The sequence below is a fragment of the Salvia hispanica genome, chromosome 6 (genome assembly GCF_029641045.1).
Source record: "Salvia hispanica isolate PSC_SH4W2 chromosome 6, Shi_PSC_v1, whole genome shotgun sequence".
Classification (NCBI taxonomy): Eukaryota; Viridiplantae; Streptophyta; class Magnoliopsida; order Lamiales; family Lamiaceae; genus Salvia; species Salvia hispanica.
In genome coordinates, this window is record NC_142697.1 from 41,228,809 (window position 1) to 41,247,631 (window position 18,823).

General features: G+C 37.0%; 3 protein-coding genes across 7 annotated transcripts; 1 reads left to right on the plus strand and 2 right to left on the minus strand.

Annotated features, from left to right (window-relative positions):
- Window positions 1–925: 925 nt before the first annotated feature.
- On the plus strand, window positions 926–6,029 carry LOC125205790 (alpha/beta-Hydrolases superfamily protein). Of its 4 annotated transcripts, none has more exons than XR_007173853.2 (7): window positions 926–1,516; window positions 2,117–2,153; window positions 2,236–2,472; window positions 2,557–2,604; window positions 4,586–5,066; window positions 5,159–5,244; window positions 5,673–6,029. XR_007173853.2 is itself a non-coding variant. In XM_048104913.2 (7 exons), the coding sequence occupies exons 1-6, from the start codon at window positions 1,218–1,220 to the stop codon at window positions 5,229–5,231; spliced, it is 1,131 nt and encodes a 376-aa protein (XP_047960870.1). In that variant the 5' UTR covers window positions 935–1,217; the 3' UTR covers window positions 5,232–5,244; window positions 5,673–6,029. The 4 variants fall into 4 exon arrangements, 3 of the variants coding, with proteins under 3 accessions (XP_047960872.1, XP_047960871.1, XP_047960870.1); XM_048104913.2 differs by having other exon boundaries at window positions 935–1,516; window positions 4,586–5,022; XM_048104915.2 differs by lacking the exon at window positions 5,673–6,029 and having other exon boundaries at window positions 5,159–5,418.
- Window positions 6,030–6,594: 565 nt separating this feature from the next.
- LOC125207241 (SMAD/FHA domain-containing protein) lies at window positions 6,595–13,862 on the minus strand. Its single transcript, XM_048106504.2, has 12 exons — window positions 13,313–13,862; window positions 13,110–13,195; window positions 12,349–12,428; window positions 11,919–11,974; window positions 11,749–11,797; window positions 11,500–11,646; window positions 10,325–10,420; window positions 9,202–9,315; window positions 8,805–8,938; window positions 8,328–8,560; window positions 6,938–7,756; window positions 6,595–6,843 (listed from the first exon to the last, which is right to left on the minus strand). The coding sequence occupies exons 1-12, from the start codon at window positions 13,690–13,692 to the stop codon at window positions 6,794–6,796; spliced, it is 2,244 nt and encodes a 747-aa protein (XP_047962461.1). The 5' UTR covers window positions 13,693–13,862; the 3' UTR covers window positions 6,595–6,793.
- Window positions 13,863–14,477: 615 nt separating this feature from the next.
- On the minus strand, window positions 14,478–18,599 carry LOC125205109 (amino acid transporter AVT6A-like). Of its 2 annotated transcripts, none has more exons than XM_048103924.2 (6): window positions 18,447–18,599; window positions 17,460–17,973; window positions 17,222–17,374; window positions 16,557–16,760; window positions 15,610–16,075; window positions 14,478–14,923 (listed from the first exon to the last, which is right to left on the minus strand). In XM_048103924.2, exons 2-6 carry the CDS (start codon window positions 17,884–17,886, stop codon window positions 14,785–14,787), a joined length of 1,389 nt encoding a protein of 462 aa, XP_047959881.1. In that variant the 5' UTR covers window positions 17,887–17,973; window positions 18,447–18,599; the 3' UTR covers window positions 14,478–14,784. The 2 variants fall into 2 exon arrangements, with proteins under 2 accessions (XP_047959881.1, XP_047959880.1); XM_048103923.2 differs by lacking the exon at window positions 18,447–18,599 and adding an exon at window positions 18,104–18,401.
- Between the last annotated feature and the right edge of the window lie 224 nt (window positions 18,600–18,823).

Sequence of the window (18,823 nt, forward strand, 5' to 3'; positions counted from 1 at the left end):
TGAAACGTATATTTATAGTATATGCAAGTTAAACATTTCGATGTCTTTCATTTAAGATAAAATGAATTTGAACCCTCAAATGCACCGTGCGTAAATGGTGGGAACCCCCAAAAGTTAAGGGACGATGTAGTCATTTCACCAACAATTCTGGTGAACTGTAGCGGACAAAATTTTCAAAATCAAGTACTTCGTCTTAATTATTTCAACCTAAAGTCAAAGTGTACAATGCAGGCAACAACTACAAACTAGGGCCATGCATTGATAGTTAGTGAACAACGAACCGACGACTTTCTCATGATTTGACACCATTTATGCTCAATTAATGAACATCGAACGGGCCTTTAGTCTCTATTCTTATAAATGTCACCAGTTTCAAATATTTGATATAATTGTGAGAATATGATCCTATGAAACTAAAATGATCTACCTAAGTAATTATCATTCATCCACCACAAAGTAAATAACTCAAAAATAAAAGAAAAATCCATCATTGTTAAGGATCCATATGAAATCATAAGTAAAATTTGGATTCTTGCCAAAAGCTACCACATAAAAAGTTTTGGAATGAACAGAAATTGCCCAATGATGTTAAGCACATGAGGGAAAACCCCCACCACACAAAAAGAAATCAACTTTTTTCATGTTATTAGAAAATCACCTTTTCAATTATTTTGAAAAACAAATGAAAAAAACACTTTTAGCATAGTTCTTCACCCTTTTCTCATTATAATAATTTTGAGAAAACCCCACCTCTCTAATTAGTCAACTTTAACCCGCAACCACTGCACTACAATCACCCATCCAATCCACATCCGCCACGTGTCGACAGACCTCTCCTTAAATCGCTTTGCATAATCAACGATTTTAAGAAGAAGGGGATCACTGTACACCCTCCGATGCGATCGTCATTGGGGATTTCACACGTGTCACCATCCACTTTAACGGCGGAAATCCCTCCTTCCGTTTCCCCTTTCAAAATCACACACACACAAACACGCACCTTTACATATAGCTTTCCCTCTGTATCTATCGATTTATACATTCTCCCAAAACGTCAATAATTGAGCCTAGATTCGGTTCAATCACCCGATTCGTTGTGATTTTTTCATGAAAACAATCTCTGTTGGTTGGAATCAGGAGGCAGAGGTTCAATTTTCGATTGCGCGATTTTTTTTTGGCTGATTCATTTCTAGGGTGTAAATTATTGTGAGTGTGCGATGGGGGGGATGACGTCGTCGATGGCGGCGAAGTTCGCGTTTTTTCCTCCGAATCCGCCGTCGTACCGGGTGGTGGCGGAGGAGACGGGGAAGCTTAAGATGACGGAGGTGGCGAACCACGATAACGTCGATGTTTTGAAAGTGAAGACGAAGAGGGGGACGGAGATCGTGGCGGTGTACGTGAAGAATCCCTCGGCGAAGCTGACGCTGCTGTACTCGCACGGGAACGCTGCTGATCTAGGGCAGATGTATGATCTCTTCAGTGAACTCAGCTTCCACCTCCGAGTCAACTTGATGGGGTATTTTTCATAGAGATTTGTGATTACATTTTTGTTCATGTTTAGGTTCTTGATGTTTCACTGGTGAGATTAGTTATGAATGGAACCGTGGATCATGAAATTATTTCATGAGTGGTAAATTAGCCACGATCGGTGTAGCTTGATGGCATCACTCGCTCCTCGTTAGCGTTCAATCACAATTCCCTGCATCAGCTGCAAAAGGATAAGGAATTATAGGTGAATTATTGAAGATTAGGACACTGACATCCTGCAAAGGATTGGAATAAGAATTGGATTGAGCTTTGGATTAGATACGGATATTTGTTAATTGTAACTGAGAGCTGATTTTGAATTGTGATGGCATATTGCTTATAGTGCCACTGGTCATAATTATATCAATCTAGTTAAATTTCCCGTATACTATCTATTCATCTACTGGATTTACCTTTTACTACTACATTGCATGTGGAGTATCTAATTCAGATTAAGTTTTTCTTATGTAGATCTCATATTTTTGGAACCTATATGAACTTTATGTCATAAATGATATACTTATTTGTTTCAATCCGGCTAAACAGTGAATATGAAGTGTGGATGCTTATCATTTTTTCCTGGCTGCAGGTATGACTATTCCGGATATGGACAATCCACAGGAAAGGTATGGGAAGTGGGACATCACTCTAGTTTCGAGGAGCTTTTAATTGAAAAAAGGCTAACTTCGTGTGTCATTCTTTTCTTAGCCAAGTGAGCAGAATACTTATGCAGACATTGAAGCTGCATATGAGTGCCTGAAAGAAACTTATGGGGTAAAAGAGGAAGATGTAATATTGTATGGACAGTCGGTAGGGAGTGGTCCTACTTTGGATCTTTCATCACGTTTGTCCAGGTTAAGGGCTGTGGTTCTTCACAGCCCAATCCTGTCAGGACTTAGAGTTATGTATCCTGTTAAACGAACATACTGGTTTGACATTTATAAGGTAATTATTTCCTATTAGTGTTTCATGTTTTGCACTTTTGTTGAATATCATTGTAATATCTTGTTCTTTGTGCTCTTTCTACAGAATATTGACAAAATCCCATTGGTCCAGTGCCCAGTGCTGGTTATTCACGTAAGTATTGTCTTATCTTCTTTTTCTTGTTTGCTAGCTGTATAAATCTATAAGACTAGTTGTAAACTCCAGCATTTTACATTAGGTTTGTTGGTAAACATGTTAGTTCCATTCACCTTTAAAACTCCAACACAGCGCTGACATTATTTTGGAAGACAAAGGCTATTTTTTTAAGAGTGAGCATCTGTTAGTCACATAATAGACCAAATTGAAATATGAAATTACATAAAGTGTGAACCCAATCAAAACTGAATAAATGGAGGCACACATTTCTTCTAGACCCAAAATTATGGTTCAGTTGGCCAGTTTCTTGTTTTCATCTGGACATCTCAAACAACAAAATAGTTGTGAATCATGTACCATGATTCAGTCTTTATCTTTCTATTGCAAAGAACCCCATATTCATGATTCTAAGAACAAGATGTTCAAATAAAAAGAAGGGAATAGGAAAACAAACGAGATACAAAAGCCATGTGAAGATATGTAGAAACTGGCAAGATGTGATCTGGAGATATCAGATTACTTCTGATACATGCACTCTAAACCTCATACATTTGACGACATGATCAGCTGAATAGGAGGTGAAATTTTACGATCTGTATCTAATGCATTTTGTGATGCTGTCAATCCAAAGGCTCAGGATACTGGCAATATCTAATCTCGAGTGGAGAATCTAGAGAGTTAGAGAAGGGAGACGAGAATGCATTAATATTTTTGCTGAAGATAATGTGGGGTGGGGGGGTTAGGCAGAGGTGTAAATAGTGAAAGCAGAGGATAGGGAGTGAGAGCTTTTGACTGCTGAACTGATTAAGAGAGAGATATATTTGGCCTTTTGGTAGTTAAGACTGAATCAAAGCGGTTTAACCAATTTCTCCGCATTGTGAAAGCATAACTGATCGGGCTTGGCTTGATTTTCCCTACTGTTGGTGGTCATGTGATGCGTTTCCTATTTTTTATAATCGATTTACCTTTTGGATGTTGCAGGGTTTGTACTTAATGAGTGGGCTGGTTTTAGAACATCATTTCTATTTGCTTTGTGAATGTGTTAAGAGTAAAAACAGAGGATGACTGTAAGCGAACAGTATAAACAAAAGAGATCGAACAGAACAAGGATGGAGAATAAACTCTGAACAGAAAATACAGAATTAATCCTCAACTGAAGCTTTTAAATCATACTCCCCTCCGTTCCATAGTAATAGAGGCGTTTCGTTTTGAGCTCTCGTTTTGAAAAAATGATAATAAATAGTTAAAGTGGAGAGAGAGTAAAGTAAGAGAGAGAATAATGTAGTGAATAGTCTTATCTACAACATTCTCTTTCTTACCTTACTATTTCTCCACTTTAACTATTTGTTATTATTTTTTCAAAATGAGTGCTCAAAACGAAACGCCTCTATTACTCCACAGAGGGAGTACTACTATTTTTGGATATTGTGTACTGCCCATTGTTAAATATCAACAGTTGTTTCAACTTGTCCATTTTCTCTTAAATTTATTTTTGGTAATAGATGTCACTGAACTTGAGATCATGTGAATGGTTTTTGACACTTTTGTGCATCATCCCTACCTAGAAATACTGTAACAGAAAAAAATAGAGATTATATGCTCAGATAGGTAAAATTTTCTAGCATAATAGTTGGATTTAGTAGTATATGTACTGTTAGATTCATGACATTTATAGTAGTATTTTTTATTAAGTCAGTGGTAGTTTGTCAGTAGGACACGTTCTAGAGACTCGAACAGTACCACCTGATCCACCCCATACCCGTTATGTAGTCTCTAAAATGCATAAAATACTGTAAATGTTTTATGAAGACATTTCCATGCTCCATAAGCCAACATCCTTTAAAAAATGTAATCAAGGAATGACCTACACTATTTTTGCTATATATAGCTAAGATCATGCTTGCGTAAGTTTTTTATGTTACTTGGGAGATCAATCTACTCTTTCTTAACACATGCATCTCTATCTGGTATTTAACAGGGCACTGACGATGATGTGGTAGATTACTCTCATGGTAAGCAGCTCTGGGAGCTGTGCAAAGAGAAGTACGAGCCATTATGGGTTAAAGGGGGCAATCACTGTGACCTGGAGCTTTACCCAGAATATATAAAGCATTTGAAGAAATTCATACTAGCTATCGAGAAATCAGCGCATCTGAGAAGTGGATCTGTAGAATCTGTGGATCAGATGGACACACAAAAAGGTATAGATTCCCGACCCAGACAAAGCACAGATCATAGAGAAAAGTCTAGATCAAGCACAGATCATAGAGAAAAGCCTAGGGAAAGTATAGACCGAAAGGAGAAATCCAGAGCCAGTGTTGACAAGAGAGAAAGATCAAGAAAGAGTACGGAGTTAACAGAGAAGCCCAGTAATAACGCTGAGCAGCCAGAGAAAGCTAGGAACAGCATAGATCGGTTGGCCTCAACTTAGATATATGAAATTCCTTCACTCTATATATGTGTGTTATTATCATTCCTTTAATTCTTAAGCTTACGTATTTTGCAAATTTGCGAAAACTTTTCCTTGACCGTCAGATTTTAATTATGGCAGCTTCGGAGAGATGATGAGATCAGCTGTTTTGTGCAATATCGACTGTTTCAAGCCTGTGAGGACAAAGGTCTGAGGATGGAGGGGAGGTCAGTTGAAATAGCTCAGAACTTTTTTTTAATCTTTGCTTTAGGTTAGTATTTAGATTTCCAGGCAGCGAGTAATCTTAGCATTTTCATTGGTTATCAGTTTCATGTTTTGAACGTCTTCAAGTTGCAGATAATGTATTTTCATTGCCATCATACATATCCATTTGTTTCTCACGAGCTTTAATTCATATTGAAAACTCTTTCCCCGTGACGATAGATACTGGTTGAATTGGGTATATGTTGAAGGACAAAGATGTCCAACACTGTATAGTTTACCAGTCTCTTGTAGATTCGACTCTAGATTGGTGGAAGTGGAATATGAAGGAAGTTTCATAATTTGCCAATTCTGACCTTCTAGCACCAATGATATGGTTACAAGCATAGCCACTTAATTTAGTAATTTTGGAACTGTTATTTCTTATTACCAGATACTTAGAGCAACAGAGAGCGATACTTGGGGCATTGGCTCGCCTCGTCCCAATAGACAACTCCTGGGCTGGTTCATTTGGATCACGGTTTTGAAATGGGAAACGGATATGTAGATGATAACTTTGCTTAGGGAAGCTGGCTGTGTCGTTGTAAATCGCTTGGTATATCATGTTACAACTTCGACTTTCCAATGATTCTGCCCTCATTTTTTTGCGTCTTCAGTTATGTCAGTTATCGTGGCATGGAGATAGTGCATTTTTTAGTTTGCGAAGAGTCCTAATTGATAGTATGTTGCTTTATGTCATGGTGTAAACTGTAAACTGCAACTATTTCCCAGTGAATTGTTTTTGGTTTCACTATTATGGTTTTTGAACAACCTTGAAAAATCTGAGGAAAAAATCAGATCAAATTTTTTAGAATTACAAACTTAAGAGTTACTCACATTCAAATACTCCTTCCGTCCTCTAAAAAATAGAATTTTTTCCCTTTTTGGTCTGTTCTATAAAATTAGAAACTTTTCATTTAAAGCATTTTTTCTCTCAAATGATTTAGAATCTATTTTCCACCAACACACTTTTTTTTTTTGCTTTAACAATTTTGCACTAAAATCCTTGATATTTTTAAATGTTTATATTTTGGAGGGAGTACATCTTACTAAGATGCACATAATGGTGTAATAATAATGACAATTCTACTATATATTTTAGTGTATTTAGAGCAATGATGGAAAGGGGCTGTGCTTTGGAAAAGCCTTGTGAAAATATACTCATTCTTTACAATTTTAGAAGAAACTTGTTATTTTGATTAGCGTTCAGGAAAATTAAATCTGAATCAAGTTTAAGTTTTTACCACACGATTTAGCGTAAAACGCACCATTCCTTCCACCTGACTAATCACAATAATAAATCATGCAAAGTAACATTAGCAATCATATTTCGGCATAAATGCAAAATAAATGTAAAAACTTTTCATATTTCGCAATCAATATACACATTAGTGATGTTCAAAATTTCAACTATGCTTCACGTATAATCAGGGACATTCAGTAGCTCGTTAGAAGATCTGATTAGAATGAGAAACGTTCAAGTATAATCAGAGCCAACACCAATAAGCAGCTGCCTTAGTAGCCAAAACGATCATTCAGGGAGGTCCGTCCATCGCCTGATTGACCTGAGAATGACAGTGGAACGAAAAGTGAGCACAGAGAGTCACATATCAGATTTTATTATGCTGTTCCTTGATAGTAAAGTTGTAAACTAATTACCTTTGGGTGGTACCCAGGAACTGTAATCTGGTTCGTCGAGAAACGATGGCTTCTCTGGACCTAGAACTCTCTTCTTCTTTTTCCCACCCTTCTTTTCTTTCTCTTCATTTTCAGGTACGTCTTCAGTCGCAGCTCCATCTTCATCATCTGCTGCATGGTACCCCTTTGAATGTTTGAGCAGCAAGGCCACAGCATCATCTGCCTTGAAATGGGAAGCAGCAGTTGTTTCAGAATCTACAGCATCACTGTCCTTGGACAGACCAACTTGCTTACGCTTCCTTATGATTAGACCAGGTGCTGCATCTTCTATCCCACCCGCCGAATCTGGTTTGTTCAAAATAGATGTCCTGTCTTTGTAGTCTACAAACTCATCGCTCTCCTGCGTTTCTGTTGGCTTCAGCACAGGTTCTTGCTTTTTGATATTGTCTACAGCACCAAGCCATTGAGGTTTAGCAACAGTATATGCAGTAGAAGTACTCTCATTGTTTGTTAATTCTGGTTCATCCTTCGCACTGTCAGGTTCTGATTTTGCCTCAACTGTAGCTTTTTCTTCCATTGGTTTAACTAATGAAGCCTCTGGTACACTAGTTTTACTCTTTACTGGCGAAGGGTCGATCTTTTTATTCTTCTCTGGTGCAGATTTATTGCCTGCATGTGAAACAGGCTTCTCGATGGTTATCTTAGGCTTCTGGTCTTTGGATTGTCTTTTCCTAACTGCTTCTCCGGATGGATCTGCTATTCTCAGCAAGTAAACAATCCTATCCAACTCCGATTGGAGAGTAGACAGCTCCTTTTGGATCTTTCCTTTTTTATCCAAAACTGTCACCAAACAAGGAAACAAAACAAAACACGGTCAGAATACTTAGAGAGGAAGGCGCAAGCTGAGAGATGAAACAAACACATAGTTACAAGGAAAGTCAAAGGCAGAGGAGATGACAATGGAACAACTGCATGAGTAGATTCGATTGCTTTAACTAAACAAAGGAAAATCAACCATTTAGGACTGGTCAAATTTTCAATCAATAAGTTAAACTTCCAGCCTTATACTGTTCAGAATGTGTGAAAAACAACTCAAGGGAAACATTACTTCCCTAATTTTCTTAAAGAGAATTGAGGCAGCATTCATTTTAGCTCCATAACGTTTGAGTTTATTATCTCTCTGCACAAGCACAATGCTGTAAGTGCTTTGGCAAGTTTTGGAAACACATGAAAGGAAATGGCATCAGCATGGTGACTGATAACCAGTTCATGATGCTAGGTGAGTATCTTTAAACACATTAGAATGCATGACATCAAGCATTGCAACCAAAAGAGCATCCATTTTATATAAAAGGAGACAGTAGTTGGCTTATGAAAATGACTAAATAACACAATATGACAACTAGCTTACCCAGCTGAGATGACACTGCAGACATGTATGCATCAAGTGCATCTCCAGCTTCAGCAATCTCATTCACCGCTGCCGATTTATCCTCGTCCGCAAGTAATTTTTCCTTGTCTTCTATCTGTTTAACCAGAACATCTTTCTTATCAAGAAGAGAATCAGCAGTTTCCACTGATTGACTTTCACCATTCTTGGGTTTTGAGGACTTCTCCGTCCGATCATAGAAATCATCATCGTCACTGTTGATCAAGAAGAGAGTAAATGCACCATTCCGACAAGAAAAGATGTTACATAACATACAGTAATCACATAACATACAGTACATGCAGCAGTTAGAAAAAGAAAACGCAGTTGACTGTTCCAATGGAATTCGTTACAGTGACCGTACTTGGAACTGAGAGACAAAACACACCATAAATGGAAATTTAGCATTCATAAGCTTCTTGTTAAACAGAAAGTGAACCAGCTTTTTTACAGTAATACCTCATATAATCTTCTTCATCATCTCCCATGGGCCCTTTGTGCTTACCACGAGGCAGCTTTCCAGCTTTTGCACCTATACTTTCTCGAATACTTTCATTCAAAGTCTCTTCCAAGTTCTCAAGCTCCTCCATTATCTAAATAAAGCTTTGGGTATTAGAATTACAAAATCTGATTCCAAATTCCGAACACTAATTCATAGTACATATATTCTGATAATAGGTTGGCAGTGAACCCACATTGGAAGATGCTATCCTTATGTAAAAGGGGATTGGAGAAAACAGAAAAATAAATGCGATACTCAGCTAAGATAAATACAGAAAATACATAAATGGGGAGTATATGAAAGAGAAGCACCAGACTTTGAACATAAGTACCAAATAAAACCCCTAACTCATACCTGTGATGTCCTTTGCTCATTTCTAGCAATCTGAGTTTGTTGTCCTTGTGTCAAGCCACCTTGAGCAATGTCCTTTGCTCGAATAGCATCAATCTCTTTCTTCATGTGAGCTATCTACAAAAGTGGCGGAACCGGTTAATAAAGCAAACTAAGCCATATTAATCTTTCATCGTAGACCTGAAACCAAGTCCCTATGGGCCAGAGCATTAAATGGCTGTGATAGATATGCTACATTGCAACAAAAGGATGGTCTAAGTTAGAAGTTCAGCACTTCCAAGTGCAACTAACCCACTACATCTTTCAGACTAGAATCTTATACTACGAAGTAAAAGAGCTCTAAAAATCTTTCTTCCCATAATTAGGATTCCATTTTAGATAAGCTGCCATGAAACTGTCCGTTCAACAATTTGGATGGTTTCTAGATAAAACAAAGTTGATTGGGTAGTCATTTCTATTAATTTGTTGTGAAAGATTAGTTTGGAACTTTTCAAGATATTGCGGATTTTGAATTTCACTTCTGAATTGCAATATGGTTCAGAATCGAATGTGACTTAAATTTACCAAATATATGCAAATCTATATAATGGATATAAGCTAAAGCTAAGATAGAACATTGCTTCTTGATGATGGTGGTGTCTAAAATGGATTTTGATGACAAGGAAAAGAAAACGAGACTCATTCACAAAACTAAAATATTCCCCATCAATCACCACCCACTAAATATGCTACTACTTAATTAATGACATTTAGTCAGATGCCAAATCTTCGTGGTACAGTCCCAAGATCAATCAGGACTTCAATATCTATGAAAAGTGCATAAAGAAGTATGAATGGATGAGAGTTGCAAATGCTAGCAAGAAACTATGTTAGAGGGAAACAAACATATGATATTCCCTCTTAGATTACAGATCAATAGGACCAAAATATGCATGTTACAATCATATATCACATGAATTCTCCAATTTTACATGTCAAGAAGATCACAATAGTAATGTATTTGGATGCAAATAGATGCAAGAGTAGTAATACACAGGATGATTAAGCAATCACAAAAAAGATGCCATGGCAGGATCATGGCCGCTTTATTAACATGGATCATGAAAGCAATAAACACGTAACAAACCTTTTCAAGTCTCTTAATAACTTTATCTCGAGTTTTTTCCTGTTTCTCAGTAAGCTGCCCCTTGTAAGTTTGCCAAGTTATTTCTTCAGCTTCATCCTAAACATACAGAAATGTTTACAAATGAAAAAAGACAGAGATAAAAAGAAGCTACAAAATTTTGATATTTGACAAAGCATGCAAGAGTAATGAAACAGAAAACTGTGGAGAACAAGAAATCATATTATTAGTGAACAAAGACAAATCACGCAATTTGTGTGAAGCTAGAGAAAGCAAAGGACAGGACATATGCTATAAGACGAGGAAAACATGCCACAATTTGGAAGGAAAATAATTAAATAACAACATTAAAGGTACTCCAGTCTCTAGTGTTTGGTTTGTAGAACAGTAGAGCGTAAAATAAATATATAAACTAAGCTAAGCCAATTCCTCGCCATTCTAAAGTATTACTACAGTGAATTTAATTCACATGTTATGCGCCATGACAAAACCAACAAGAATTCAGATATATGAAGAAAACAAGGGCATATTGCTCATCAAGGCCGGCCTACATGAGCAAGTTCCATATTCCACTAAGAACTAGATAGGGAATTAAAAGCTCTTAAACAGAAATCAATTTCAACACTGAACACCCGATATGAATATGAAATTCTCACGAAGGCTTTATTCAGATATACACAATTTCATTCTTAGTTTCCAATAAGCATTGTAGGAAAACATAGGATCAGTGTTCCTCGAGTTTTACCCCACTTTTTAGTATAAGAAATGAGATTTGTATAAAGCATAATTACCCCCCCCCCCCCCCCAAATAGTGTTAACATCCTTAGGTAAAAATACAATTTCAGCATCTAGCTACATGACTACATCTGAAACACAGCAAACATAAATCCTTATAGACCCACCAAGCTACTTTAAATTAAACATGTCTATTCTCTTCTTTATACTCAAGAATTCACCAACTCCTTTCCAACCACAATGACCAATAGAGAGAAGGAACAGTAACCCACTTCCCAGTAATTTACCCATTTGGCAAGATTGGACAAAAATATATTATCAACGAAACATGGCAGACCATGAATGTAGAGGACTAACATACTAAAGTTTCACTCATATTCTATCAAGCAGTACAAAATCTTGGAAAAAATTCATATGACACTTGAACAATATCAGCAACAAACCTCCAATTCCTCTTCAGCATCTTCGCCCATGCCCCAGGAAATCCCATCAGCACGAGAAGCCTCTATTTTTGCACGTAAAAGTGATGCTTCCATGTCTTTTGTTTCTTGTTGCATCTTTGCTTTCCTTAGCCTCTTTAAATCAGCTTCCTACCAAAACAATACCACAATACATCAGCTGCCTTCGAAATTAAATAGCTTTTATACAAGCAATGCTGTTAATATTATGACTTCTAAATTAAAGAAACTTACCGGAGGCATCAATTCAGATGGTCCTTGAAATATGTAGAGTCTAGATGAGCTGCACAAAAAAAAAAAAAAATCAGGCATAAAAAAGAGGTCACAAGTTATGCCACAGTAAAAAACATATCAAAATATGCAAATATCCAATACATGGGAAAATTATTAATGATACTACTTACTGGCCAAACCGGAGGACATCACCGACATGCAAATCCACATAGATCCTCTTCTTTACCTGATGTTCGCCCAACAGTTAATTAGAAAAGAATATCATAACTTACCGGAAGTCTACCGTACATACATGAAGAGTTACAAACATTCACCTCCTCATTCAAGGAGCATATGGTACGAAGATCAAGTAATTACTTGATGGAGATACCGTTCTAATTTATGGTTCAAACATAATCTCAATGTTTCGACTTAAATAAATACTAAATAGTGACCAGGGCCTCCAGTGTATTACCAAGGGATATGAATATATGATATCCAAAAAGAATTCATGAATGATAGGTAAAAGCAATACGATATAAACTCAACGACCAGCAACCAAAGTTATTGCAGATCAGCAGATGTAATACATGCGCGAGAGTTCGGTAAAGGAAATTGTACCTGGTTCTTGTTTATAAATGTCCCATGTGTACTGCCAAGGTCATAGAGGTATGCGCCTCTGTCGCTCTTGAACTGAAGAACTGGAACCAAGCAAGGAATTAATAATAGAAAATTAGTAGGAGTACATCTTAAGGAATTTCCAGACTTTGTCAACTTCCAAATATAAGATATAGTATACTCATATACCTTATGCAAAAGATGTACTTAATGGAAACTAAATACTTGGCTGTTTCATTACATATTTATTACCAAAAACCAATGGAACATAACAAAAAACACAGCTGGACAGAAAGTAATCAGGAAAAAACAGAGCTACAATGTATAGATAATACTTAACCATGGACTGCTCAAGTTCATGAAGACAACACTCGAAAGCATAAAACATTCAACTATGTTTAGTTTCATTAACATTTCCAATGTTCCTTCTTTGTCGAAGGATCCAACATCGGTCAAACGTCCATTAGATATATCTTCCATTTACCACAACAAAACAATGCAAAGCAGAACAGTCAAATATTTCCAAAGATATATGTTCCATTTCTCATAGGGATCTCTCTCCCACAGAATTAACAGTTTTCCACGAGGACATAAGTACTAAGAATCTCATGAGTAAACAAGTGAATTAGCTACATATTTCACCCAAAAGAAATCATCTGAAGCTTCAAAAGGCTTATTGGAGCCATATACAGTACCCAAAAAACAATAAAAAAAAAGACTATTAAGTGTAATAGCTGTAGAAAGGGCAGGCAAAGAAACTATACCAGCATGAAACCGAGAAATAGTAGGATGCTCGAGCACAAAATCACAAATATCTACGCGGCCAAACATGTAAGCCCCTTTCTCATTTCTGAAATTAGAAACAGCAGAAGTGTAACTCAGACAAACTCCTCATGAAAATCTCAATGTGCATATAAACTAAAACTAAAGGGATACAATAGCTACAGAAAAGGGGAGAACTACTAACACATCATATCGATCGATGATTGCCCCATCTTTGAGGACTTCAAGGAAGAACTCATGGCCAGGGGGGGCACTCCACGGAGGAATTTTGTACGGCACAGCCGAATTACTATTCGGCTGCTCCTGTTTGGTTTCGCCATTACTCGGATTCTCGCTGGAATTAGAAGCTTGATCCGAATTTCCTGGGGAAACACTGCTGCTAGTGTTTAATTCGGCTTCTTCCTCGCGGCCTTGGGATAGCTCAGCGGCGGGTTCAGGTTTGGAAGGATTCGAGAGTCTAGGCGGAGGCGGCGGCATCGCCGTAGGCTTGGATGTTGAAGGCTCGGCGGCGGCATCGTCAGCGGTGGCGATTTTAGGTGGCGGAGGGCCCATGCTTGTAGCCATGGTGTGTGTTCTTCTGTGCGTGCGGCGGAGATAGGTGGATTGGTGGCGGTGGTGCAGCACTAAACGACGGCGTTTTGTTCTGTGAATTGCAAGCAAATCGCCAACTTTTTTCTAGGAATAAACTTAACCCTCAGAGTCCACAGAAGCTTTCCTCACGAGTTTAAAAATTTGAAAATGAAATGGAGTACTAAAATATTTCTAATTTTGTGAAGAGGGTAAAATACTTTTCTATAGTTTATTAGTACTATAACTTTGTTCATGAAAAATTGTTTTATTTTTTTCGTTTAAAGTCATTCATCAAAATTAGTTTATTTATAGAAAGTTTTTCTTTTTATGGAATGAGTCTAATTTTTTATAATTCACATTTCAATTATTTACAAAACATTTTTACTGTACTAACTTTCATTAAAATTTGTTAAAATTACTTTTTGTGTTTAATGATGGTAAAATATATTTCTCTAGACCCACAAAAAAATTATTTTACTCGATCGATGGCAAGCTTAATAAATATGTTGGGAGGCGGCGACAAGAAAAAGAATTAATAACATATTAAATCGTACTAACTTTGAATTAATAAATCAAATATGAAGTAATACAATTCAGATTTTCACCAATTTGGAAAAATTCTACTAAGTATATCTTATGGAACTAGGTAATCAAAATGCAAAAAGCATGCACTACAAATTAATTAATCTAAAGAAAGATAATTTGAGAAAGCCAATATGTCTAAATTCCAATATAATTGAAAATAGTGTACATAGGAAAGGAGACTGCACTCAACTGCATAACCAAAAACAGAGGCATATTCATACACATTTTTTTAGTTTATTGTTTACACATTATTAGCTCGCAAACAAAATTACTACTATAACACACACTGAAATACAACAAATGGCATAGGAATAGAAGATGCTGGGTTGCTCAAACAACTCTGTACATTTCTAGAAACGCCACTCAACATCTACGTTGAGCAGATCGGTGGCACAATCGAATTTGGCCGAGCACAGTTCTACGATACTGTATCCTGCGAATAAGACGAGTCTCATTCGGATTACCTCTCTACCAAGTCGGGCCAAACGATCGGTGGATGCTTCATTCTCGAGTAGCTGGGCCATTCTTCAACAATGCATAGGCGTCACTGTATATCGCTATCACATTGGAGAAGACGGCAAGGGCGATCATGGCAATGGCTAGGATCCTGTCCCTCTTTGTGGATATGCCGTACCGATCGCTGCACAAACAAACCACATTTCATGGATGATTAGCATGCTGAATTACAACACCATCATATATCAGAGAGTTGAAAATCAGACTTTCAGGAGAGGAAATACACGCAAAGAGAGCCTCGTATATAGTATAAGTAAGCTATGATTTGAGCCCAAGTCATGACTAAATTTCAAGCGTGTTAGCTTAACTAGAAGATACATTAACAAACAGGGCATTAGTACATAAGTTTTTTTAAGATCCTTCCGATTCCAAAAGGACTGTCACATGAGAATCGCAACAAACATCACAAGGAGGCAAGTTCAGTTGGAGATATTTTTGGTAAGGATTGGCGCCTATCAGATTACTGGTTCTGGTTTGTGCTTTCGTACTAAAAATATGCCAAGGATAAGTAGCAAAGCTTCAAAGTTAAGACTCTAAAGGGTTTAACTAGGACACAAGCCCACTTCATCAGAGATCTCATATTGTATAGTGAAGAAAAACAAAGATTAAATAAGAGGTGATAAGTTAAGATTGGACCAAATATACATTAGATACCAATGAAGAATATTGGCAGGCCTGGTTCATTAGTTAACTTATTTTCTTAACATTGATTCCCGATTAACTCTAATGCTACAATTATGCTTGGTATTTAGGCATACATTGACAGAGTAATAGTTTAATACACCGAAATGCATGAAAATATTGACTTACCGGAGAGTAATGGAAGCAGGAAGGATGAAACCGATTAGAACAGCTGCAGTTGCTCCAGTGAATTGGAAAGCATCCCAAATGCTTGGTATGTAATTTGCAGCCACAAAGATAACAGCAATGAGCCCAATACTGAGTGAGGCAAACCTCGTATTATCTGTAGTCAAAGGACTTGCCACTGGAAAAATGAGACCATCTAAGTTTAACCGCAATGGATAAAATACAATAGGGAAGACAAGCATCAAGTGGGCTGCATAGCTAACGCGCACAGAATCATTAAGTACGGATCCAAATGGAATCCCGAGGTCAGTGGAGAAGTTGGCCAATACATCATCGAGAGTTTCATCACCGAATAAGAGGAACCCAAAGATGCTAGTCATCACATACACACTTGAGCAGAGAGCAAGGGAACTGCTGACGACTGCCTTTATCTTTGTGTTATCGTCAAGTTCATTGTCTATTGAATGAACTGCAAACATAGCTTGTCGTCAAAATAGGCTACTCATCTAAAATAGTAATAGCTCAAAGAAAAGAAATTGAATCATGGTCAAGGAAGCAAATAGCTTATGTGATTCGGAATTAATCTGAGGCTTAGAAATCCAACGATGAAACATCTCAGTTACATGGATATTGCTATTGCACAGTATAAGCAACTCCTAGAACATACACAATTCTCTCCTCCAGCAGTGTATTGAAGAAGCATATTCAAACTTGCATGATACCAGAGATTTTTCATCCGAAAGACTTAATTAACAATCTATTACTGTGTAGAAGATAGGACTATATATAATATCAAAGTGATCATGTCGAGGAAGAATAATGTTAGGCAAAAGCTAGTGCCACAATGACCATTTCAAATATATAAAATTCGTAACTCTCAAATGGCCAATGAACCTCCAAAATGGAAAGGCATCAGAATGCAAGCTAGTCAATGCACATTCATTACTTACCATTGTAGTGGCAGATGTATGCAGTGACAAGGACAGGAACTACGGTAAAAAGATTGAGGAACGACGTCATATTTGCAACTTCTGGGAACAATCTAGGCATTTGGACAGTTCCATCTATCAACTTGTAGAGTGTTATCCCCACAGTAATAACAAGGAATACAACAGCAAGAGCAACTGATAAAGCAGATGTGTATCTCAATGAATCTGCAAACACAGATATAAGAATAATTTAGCCCAGCAATCTGCAGAAAGAGATACAACCTACAAACAAAACATGCAGATAAAAGATTCATAATGAAAAAAAAAAACTTAGCAAGTTTCCTCTTATGCTATTATGAGGTTCTATGTTGCATATTAACGGAAAAGACCTACATTGATTGATATTTCAAAATTTATGAGGAGTTGAGTATTAGTATTATTGTTATGATCATCATCATCATCATTATTAGTATTCCCACTTATGTATGCACTGCAGTGGTGTTCACTGACAATGTAATCCAAATTATCCAATCATCATTAACTATATTGACAGATCTAAAGAACACTGCACCTGATCTTCAAAAGTATTCATCAACTCCAATGCAGTCTAATTTCATCAACTAATTGAATATTGCAGAGAGTATTATCTTCCAATTAATAGATAGACTAAACAAAAGGGATCTTACCAATTCTCTTTAAGCTAGCCAGTGGCGCAAATACAGCAAGTGTGGTTGCAACGAGAACGAAAAATCGTCCAGTCCACCACTGTACTCCAAACCAACCCTCCAGAACACCAGCATGGTGGACTCCATCAGATGTGGTTCCAGAAAGCACATCGCCTACAATGAATAAGAGTCCAATCAATTGAGATCCGGAAGATGCACATCAGGCACAAACACAACTCAAATTCAATCAAGATGTTACCTATGATAATCATGTACACTATAAGCACGCCGATGTTATTAACCAATACACAGAGTTGAATCAAGATTCTGCCCCAATTTCCAAATGCATCCTCCATAAGACCACTATAAGAAACTGACTTTGCCGTCCGACTAAACCTGAGCAAGAACTCGATTGAAGCATTCGTCAAGAATGCCATAAAGATGATTGCAGCAACCCCTGGGATAAGTCCCAACACCTTCATGGTGGCAGGCAAAGCCATGATTCCTGCACCTACGATTGTGGTGGACAGATTGAACACGGCCCCGCTGAAGGAAGCACCATTGAACTCATCAAAACTATCTTCCCCATGCTTGGTGGGCAGCAACGGGGATTTCTCATCAACAAGTGGTTGCTTGCTCTTCCTTGCCTTCTTCTCTTTGATAGGCTTAACACCTCCAATCGTCATTTTCAAACTTTTTTTTTTCCAATTTATCTAAAGGAGAGTTTTAGAATTAAATAAAATAGACAAAACTCTTGAGTCCTTACAAAAAATCTGCACAAATGAATAAGATCCAGATCAATTTTCTCCAATCAGGATAAATATGATAACTTTCACAAAACGAAAATCAAATTATCTACGATAAATCAGAGCAATTGAAGGATGAGCTAATGAACTCGCTTACCTTAATAAGGATTCCTTCAAAGAAATTGATGACGAAGCAAAATTAAAAGAAACCCTATACGATTGTGTACATCAATTTTCGTATATTCTTATCAAAATCTATGAACCGAAACAAATAGAAAAACAAACAATCGAACGATTTGAAATCCGAAATAACAAATGAACAACAAGGAAAAGTCGATATCTCGCCAAATGACTGCTTTGATACAGAGGGGCAATCAACAAATATAAAGAGAGAGAAGAAGATTCCTTCACGCAACGTTTCTCACGAATGTATATAATATTAATAATGAGGATTCACTGTTGAACATAAAATTATCGAAGAAAGAGAAAAAAAATCAAACCTTAGATTTTTCTGCGAGCAGTAAATGGAACGATAATTTCCAGCGATGAAACGACGACCTCAGGTGTCGCTGTCAATGGATGATTTCGCTTTGGGGGTCCCCTTCGTTTCAGAGAGAGAAAAAGGTGACCTCCAAAAACTTGAGAGGACGCGAATGGTGTGTCTTCTGATCGATTTTTCGATGCTTTATACAAAATCCAAATGAAGAAGATGAAGACACGTGAATATTTTTTTGTGGAATGTTTGTTTTTATTTTTGTTCTAATTTCAGAAATATTCATTTTGTCCAATTATTACTAGCTGTTACAAATGATTAATCATAAATTAATTAATTAATTATATTAATTAAGCTTGCCTAGCTTAGAGCAATAATGGACTC